The sequence below is a fragment of the Lucilia cuprina genome, chromosome 3 (genome assembly GCF_022045245.1).
Source record: "Lucilia cuprina isolate Lc7/37 chromosome 3, ASM2204524v1, whole genome shotgun sequence".
Classification (NCBI taxonomy): domain Eukaryota; kingdom Metazoa; phylum Arthropoda; class Insecta; order Diptera; family Calliphoridae; genus Lucilia; species Lucilia cuprina.
This window is the reverse complement of record NC_060951.1, coordinates 4,002,332-4,011,092: the sequence shown is the minus strand read 5'-3', so window position 1 is coordinate 4,011,092 and position 8,761 is coordinate 4,002,332. Positions and strand designations below refer to the sequence as shown.

Below are 8,761 nucleotides of genomic sequence, written 5' to 3'. Positions count from 1 at the left end.
TAGTTAGTTAGTTAGTTAGTTAGTTAGTTAGTTAGTTAGTTAGTTAGTTAGTTAGTTAGTTAGTTAGTTAGTTAGTTAGTTAGTTAGTTAGTTCGTTAGTTAGTTAGTAAGTTAGGTAGTTAGTTAGTTAGTTGGTTGGTTGGTTAGTTAGTTGTTGGTTAGTTAGTTAGGTAGTTAGTTAGTTAGTTAGTTAGTTAGTTAGTTAGTTATTTAGTTAGTTATTTAGTTAGTTATTTAGTTAGTTATTTAGTTAGTTATTTAGTTAATTAGTTGGTTAGTTGGTTAGTTAGTTAGTTAGTTATTTAGGTAGTTAGTTAGTTGGTTAGTTAGTTAGTTAGTTAGGTAGTTAGTTAGTTGGTTAGTTAGTTAGTTAGTTAGTTAGTTAGTTACCAACCAAACCTATTGATTTTCTATAGAATTCCAAATATTTTCCATTTTAGAGCTTTTTCACGCTGCCTTTGTACAACAGCTGGTAACACTATTATTATTATTTGCAATTTTCTTTTCCTTAGCTCTTCTTTAGTAAATGAGTGGTTTTTTGTTTAGTATTTCATTTACTCTTGAGCAATACGGTTGTCGTGAGCGCTTAACTAAAGACACAGCAAAGCAAAAGAAAAATTTATAAATCAAAAAAACAAAGTAATAATATAATTTCAACTGGTTTTTATTTAAACTAAAAGTAACAAGAAATTACAAAGAATTTAATTTAAATGAAATAAAATTAATGCAAATAAAGAAAAGTGATTAAAACGAAGAAGAAAAATTAAGTAAAACAAGTGTAGTTAAAGGTGAAATAGTGGAAGAAAAAAAATTTGTCAAGAAAAAAAAATATACACCAAAATTAAAACAAAAACACCCCTCACTGCTCTCTTTTTGTTTTCTTTTAAGCAAAAACAAAATAAAAACAATTACAACTAACAACAACACAAAACAAAAGGGGGTTGTTTAAAGAGCAAGTTTGTGCGTGTGTGTTTAGAAAAAAAAAAACAAGAGATAAAGTGTGTTTGCTAGTGAAATAAAATAGAAGAAATTAATAATAAATAAGTAAATGATAAAATTATAAATTTTAACTTAAAATTAAAAAGAAATTTGCAAATAAATTAAAAGCTTTTAATAGAAAATTTTGTCATTTATTTGACAAAAAGAGTTTAATTAAAGTTCGTGTATTTAGGCCATGCGTGACCTCGGTTCTAAAATGGCCGAGCTTAAATTTGAGGCTCCTTTGGCAAAACTAGATGAAACCGATGATTGGGCCGGCTGTGATTTCATCTCTAATCAAAATCAACTCAATGACACTTTAAATCTAAATCTAAAAGATCCACTAGCCCAGCAGGAAAATAAGATACGTCTGCTAGAGGAAGCTGTACGTGATGCTCATGTTAGTAAGAATGGTGGTTATACGGGTAATATAAGTCCAAATTGTAATACCCTAATGGGTGAAGATATGTCGGCTTTTGATACTACATTAGAGCCGCATAAGCAATCTATGAATGCCGGTGAATCGATGGATAATTTTGGTGAAACATTCGGTGGCAGTTTGGAGGATTTAGTCAATACATTCGATGAGAAAATCACTAAGTGTTTTGGTAACTATGAGGAAAATGTTGAGGCGCTGGCGCCCGTACAAGTACGCAGTCAAGAGGAAATTATGAATGAATGCCAGTAAGTAGATTTGTTTTTTAAGTTTAACAAATTATTAACTATTTTTATATTATTTTTTTTGTAATAGAAAAGCAATACAAAACAAAATTTCCTACACTTGACTTTTATTAAATTCCGTACATTTTATCGTTTTTATTCAAAGAAAATCTCGCTTCTGCGCTTTAGTAACCTCAATTTGGTTGCTATAGTTGTTGTGTTCTTCTTTTTCCAAAAGGACAACGACGTAATCTTTTTCTTTTTTCTCATATTATCATAGATTTTTACTTAAGTCCCCCCAGCTATTCTAACAAAAACCCTGCCCTTTTTTATTAAACTTCCCAGAAATTGTTAAAATTTCATTTAAATTCCTTTTTCTTAACAATTAAAATTGAAAATTTAATCAAAATCTTAATCAATAAATCGATTTTTAACAAAATTTCTTAAAAGTAACAAATTTTGTTTGAAAAAGTTTGCTAAAAACTTCCCTTTTTTAAACACAAACACATTTACATTTATTTTTATAACTAATAAATCAAATTTTTTAGGTTCTCGCAAAAGAAGTAGTAGAAATACTACCTTTTTAAAGGTATTCTTTTATCGAAATTATAAGAATTTGTATAAAACTTCTGTGCTACAACAATTTTTAACATTTTTTCAGGGTTTAAAAGCATTTTTGAAATAGTAGTAGAAATACTACCTTTTTTAAATGGTATTTTTTCACACAAAGTTTGCTAAAAAACTACTTTTTTAAAACACAAACACATTTACATTTATGTTTTGAACTACTAAATCTTAATTTTTAAGTTCTCGCATAAAGGTAGTAGAAATACTACTTTTTTTAAAGGTACTTTTTTTATCGAATTCTAATAAATTTGTATAAAACTTCTGTAACACAGCAATATTTAACATTTTTTCAAGGTTTAAAAGCATTTTTGAAATAGTAGTAGAAATACTACCTTTTTTTAAAAATATTTTCTTACACAAATAGCTAAATTTGCATAAAACTTTTGTGTCACAGCAATTTTTAACACTTTTTCAAGGTTTAAAAGAATTTTTGAAATAGTAGTAGAAATACTACCTTTTTTGAAATGTAATTTTTCAACCAAAATATAAAAATTTTTATTAAACTTTTGTCTCACAACAATTTTAAAAATTTTTAACATGTTTTTAGAGCCTTTTTAAAATAGTAGTAGAAATACTACCATTTTTGAAAAGCTAATTTTTCAACCAAAATATCAGAATTTTTATTAAGCTTCTGTCTCGCAACAGTTTTAAATGATTTGAACCTATTTTAAAAGCATTTTTAAAATAGTAGTAGAAATACTACCTTTTTTCAAAAGGTAATTTTTCAACCAAAATATCAGAATTTTTATTAAATTTCTGTTTCACAACAATTTTAAACATTTTTAACATGTTTTTACAGTATTTTTAAAATAGTAGTAGAAATACTACCTTTTTTCAAAAGGTAATTTTTCAACCAAAATATCAGAATTTTTTTTTAACTTGTGTCTCACGACAATTTTTAACATGTTAAATATGTTTTTAGAGCATTTTAAAAATAGTAGTAGAAATACTACCTTTTTTTGAAATGTAATTTTTCAAACAAAATATCAAAATTTTTATTAAACTTTTGTCTTACAACAATTTTAAACATTTTTAACATGTTCTTACGGCATTTTTAAAATAGTAGTAAAAAAACTACTATTTTAAACTTTAACACTTTTTTAACGAAAATATCACAACTTTGTTTAAAATTCTATTCCACAACACTTTGAAACCCGTTTTTTTTTTTTTTTGACAAAATACTACAGTTTGAAAATTTTTTTATATAAAATTTTAAAAATTTAAAAAAAAGTAGTAAAAATACTACTTTTTTCAAAACTCAAAATTAACCTAAAAAATTGCTTTAAAACTTTTATTGCATTTTTAAAACAATTTTAATATGATTTTTTAGCTAAAATAAAATAGTAGTAAATCTACTACTTTTTGATTTTTTGATTTTACATAAAATTTTTATTTATTAGGTATTTTAAAACAATTTATAATATTTTAAAAGTATTTGTGCAAAAAAATATCGAATTTTAAACACTTTTTTAAAAAAAAGTAGTAGAAATACTACTTTTTTTAAAAATGATTAAAAATTAACAAAATTTATTTAAAATGTAAAATTGAAGCAAAATACAACAGTTTTAAAGTTTTTTTTTCACAAAATATAGAATTCTAAACTTTTTTTAAAAAAATAGTAGTAGAAATACTACTTTTTTTAAAACGCGAAATTAAACTTAAAAATGGTTTTAAAACTTATTTTGCTGTTATTTAACAAATTTAAAATGATTTCTAAACTAAATAAAAAAAGTAGTAAATCTACTACCTTTTTTCATTTACACATTTTTGCTATTTTAACAATGGAATGTATTTAAACTGTGTTTGTAATTTTGAAAAAAAAACTTTTTTTGTAAAAAAAAGTAGTAAATTTAGTGAATTTTTTTTTACCAAAATTTTCTTTTCTGTGTTTTCATTTACTTTTCGCTTTTATTTTGTTTATAACAAAAACCAAATTTTTATTTTAATTAGAATTTTTTTTCTAATTACATTTAATTATTTAAAAAATGATGATGTCAGACACACAGTCTGTTGTCGTTTATTTAAAAGAAACAGTAAAGAATTTTAAATATAAACATACATTGTATATAGAGGAAAACTTAAAAGTTATTTTATAGACTCTATATACCAAGTGGCTTTTAATTTAATATTCAAACAGTGAAATTTAAATTTCAAGCTTAGCACACGACGACTTTAGAGCTTTGTTATAAAAAAAGGGCTTAAAGAGGAAGTTCAATTTAATGACAACAAAAAAGTGCTATTATGGAGATTCCCTGCTTGTTTCGCAATGGAATTTTATGGTCAGTTTTTTTTTTCTTCTTTATTATAACAACAAACTTAAAGTAATAAAATTGTTGACAGAAGAAAAAAATGAAAATTATTAATAGCAAAAAGTCAAGTAGTTTGTTGGCTGTTTTCTTTTTCTACTTTTCTGTTTTATTATTTATTATACAAGAATTTTTTTTTGCTCTGTTATCAATTGAACATTTAGTTTATCTATTTATTTAATTATTTGAAATTATTCTTAGAAAGTGTTAATATATTTAAACAAATTATGACTCATTTTAATTGCATTGTTTGTGTAAATTACGTCAGTTTTGTGTCCAATACAAAATTTGTTTTAAATTTTGTGGAATTAAAGAAAATATGTCTTATATTGTAAACAATCTTGAATTTGACATCTCTTTACTTAAGTTGACATATGAAGTGCTGGATTCATGTCATTATTTTTGATATTTTACAGTCACTAGTTTTGACTAAAGTCAGCTGTTGGGAACTATTACATGCAGAACACACTACAGATCAAACTTTAAAACACATTACAAAGCAAATAATTTACTAGAACAGAACTAGAACAGAACTAGAACAGAACTAGAACAGAACTAGAACAGAACTAGAACAGAACTAGAACAGAACTAAGACAGAACTAGAACAGAACTAGAATAGAACTAGAACAGAACTAGAACAGAACTAGAACAGAACTAGAACAGAACTAGAACAGAACTAGAACAGAACTAGAACAGAACTAGAACAGAACTAGAACAGAGCTAGAACAGTACAAGAACAGAACTAAAACAGAATTAGATCAGAACTAGATCAGAACTAGAACAGAACTAGAACAGAAGTAAAACAGAACTAGAACAGAAGTAGATCAGAACTAGATCAGAACTAGAACAGAACTAGAACAGAACTAGAACAGAACTAGAACAGAACCAGAACAGAATTACAACAGCAGTAGAACAGAAGTAGATCAAAGCTACAACAAAACTACAACAGCACTTTGACAAAGATATACAGAAGTAGATCAAAGCTAGAGCAGATCTACAACAGAACTAGAACAGAACTATATCAAAACTACATAAGAACTAGCACAGAACTAGAACAGATCTAAAACAGAACTAGAACAGAACTAGAACAGAACTAGAACAGAACTAGAACAAAACTAGAACAAAACTAGAACAGGACTAGAACAGAACTAGAACAGAACTAGAACAGAACTAGCACAGAACTAGAACAGAACTAGAACAGAACTAGAACAAAACTAGAACAGAACTAGAACAGAACTAGAACATAACTAGAACAGAACTGGAACTAAGCTAAACTGAAATAGTAGCGGACTAGAGTATTGAAATTTTCAAGTTGTTTTAACATTTAAACACTAACGATGATAACCTTTCATTTCAACAACTGATGACCTTTTTTGATACACAATTTATTTATTTGTTTAAACAAAAATAATCACAGCCTCTGACGTTTGAAAGCAGTAGAAGGAGGGGGAGTAGCAGTTCATCTCAATTTTTATACATTTATTTGCTGAAATCACTTTTTCGTTTTAATCCCCATATATAATAAATGTACGTCTGAACACAAGAAATAAAAAACCAACCAAAGTTGTTTAATTTATAACATGCAATGTGTTATTGAAAATATTGTTTTATTTTATTTTTTTCTTTATTTATTATTGTTCACACAGGCGAACTGAACAGAAAAAAAATTTTATGGAGAAATCATATAAAACATCTTGTAGCTTTCAGAAGACAACAGTCAAAGCTAAAAACGTAAAAAAATATCATGCAAATATTTAAGAAAAGAAAAAAAAATTTCTTACATTTTCATTTTCTATAAATATTTATTTATTTAACAATAAATTTGACTTTAATTTGCTTTAATTAGCGTAAAACTACATAGCTGAACATATGAAACATGATTATTTTCTCTTAATAAAATAATTTAGTCATTTGCTACTAATATTGTTAAAACTAATTTACAATACTTTTTTTGTTTTCTTCATCAGACATACAACACAGACGTACGTACGTACACCCACGCCTAAGAAAATGAAATATATTTGAGGCGTGTGTCTTGAAAAATATACAGAAGACTCTATAAACGAATTTTTTTAGACATAACTTAATGTTTTTGAAAAAGGTAGTATTTCTACTACTCTTTAAAAATAACTAAAATTTTACATTTTTACTTTGAAACATGATTTTCAAATATTTTAGTTTAAAATTAAACAAAAAATGCACAATTTTAAAAAGGTAGTAGAAATACTACTTTTTTAATTTTGTTAAAAAATCTTCTAAAAACTCTCTTTTTGCTTTAAAAATACTTTTTAAGTGATTTCGAACATTATTTAAAGGTTTTGAAAAAAGGAGTATTTCTACTACTTTTTTTCAAAATATCAAAAAAGTAATAATTTTTAAACAAAATTTCTTAAAAATGTTATAAACTACTTAAAAAATGATTTCGAACAGTTTTTAATTTAATTTGTTATAAAAAGGTGTAAAATTTAAAAAAGTAGTAGATTTACTACTTTTTTATTTTTCTTAAAAAATCCCCTTAAAATTGCCTAATTGCTTTAAAATTACTTTTTAAATGATTTTTGAACATTATTTAAAGTTTTTCAAAAAAGTAGTATTTCTACTACTTTTTTCCATATATCAAAAAAGTAAGAAATTTTAAAGAAATTTTTTTAAAAATGTTACAAACTACTTAAAATCAAGATTTTGAACTGTTTTTAATTTAATTTGCTATAAAAAATATAAAATTTTAAAAAAGTAGTAGATTTACTACTTTTTTATTTTTGTTAAAAAATCCTTTAAAAACTGTCTAATTGCTTTAAAATTACTTTTTAAATGATTTTTGAACATAATTTTAAGTTTTTTGTTTGAAATATTCATTTTAAAAAAGGTAGTATTTCTACTACTATTTTCAAAAAGTGTTAAAATATCACAAATTTCACTAAAAATTTTTTGTAATATAGTTTTTAATGGTTTTAAGGTGATTTTTTTTTTGTTTAAAATATTCATATAAAAAAAGGTAGTATTTCTACTACTATTTTTAAAAAGTGTTTAAATTTCAAAAATTTTCATTAAAAATGTTTGTTACACATTTTTTTAACGGTTTTATAGTATTTTTTGTTTAGAAGCGTCTAATTTAAAAAGGTAGTATTTCTACTACTTTTTTCAAAAAGTGTTAAAATTTCAAAAATTTTCATTAAAAATGTTTGTTACACATTTTTTAACGGTTTCATAGTATTTTTTGTTTAGAATCGTCTAATTTAAAAAGGTAGTATTTCTACTACTATTTTCAAAAAGTGTTTAAATATCATATTTTTCACTTAAAAATGTTTGATACACATTTTCTAACGATTTAATAGTATTTTTTTGCCTAAAATCTTTAAATGTAAAAAGGTAGTATTTCTACTACTTTTTTTTAAAAAGTGTTAAAATATCATAATTTTCATTAAAATTGTTGGTTATACAGTTTTTAATGATTTTAAGGGAATTTTTGGTTTAAAATCTTCATATTTAAAAAGGTAGTATTTCTACTACTATTTTATTTTTTTTTAGAAAATTAATTTAAAAAGTGATAATTTGCTTAAGAATACGATTTAAAGTGATTTTAGACAAAAATTTGGCATTTTTAAAAAGGTGGTATTTCTACTACTATTTTCAAAAAGTGTTAGAATATCACAAATTTCATTAAAATTGTTTGTCACATAGTTTTTAATGGTTTTAAGGGAATTTTTGGTTTAAAATCTTCCTATTTAAAAAGGTAGTATTTCTACTACTATTTTATTTTTTTTTTTAGAAAATTAATTTAAAAAGTGATAATTTGCTTAAGAATACGATTTAAAGTGATTTTAGACAAAAATTTGGCATTTTTAAAAAGGTAGTATTTCTACTACTATTTTCAAAAAGTGTTCAAATATCACAAATTTCATTAAAATTGTTTGTCACATAGTTTTTAATGGTTTTAAGGGAATTTTTGGTTTAGAATCTTCCTATTTAAAAAGGTAGTATTTCTACTACTATTTTATTTTTTTTAGAAAATTAATTTAAAAAGTGATAATTTGTTTAAGAATACGATTTAAAGTGATTTTAGACAAAAAATTAGCATTTTTAAAAAGGTAGTATTTCTACTACTATTTTCAAAAAGTGTTAAAATATCACAAATTTCATTAAAATTGTTTGTCACATAGTTTTTAATGGTTTTAAGGGAATTTTTGGTT

At 24.0% G+C, this 8,761-nt stretch overlaps 1 protein-coding gene across 2 annotated transcripts in view; it reads left to right on the top strand.

Annotated features, from left to right (window-relative positions):
* The first annotated feature begins 558 nt into the window (after nt 1-558).
* The window catches only part of LOC111687596 (fasciculation and elongation protein zeta-2), a 42,378-nt gene continuing 34,175 nt past the window's right edge, over nt 559-8,761 (top strand). For both annotated transcript variants that reach the window (XM_046946814.1, XM_046946813.1), the window contains exon 1: nt 559-1,662. In XM_046946814.1, coding sequence (XP_046802770.1) covers nt 1,175-1,662 — 488 coding nt within the window. In that variant the 5' untranslated portion in view covers nt 559-1,174. The remainder of the gene's footprint in view (nt 1,663-8,761) is intronic.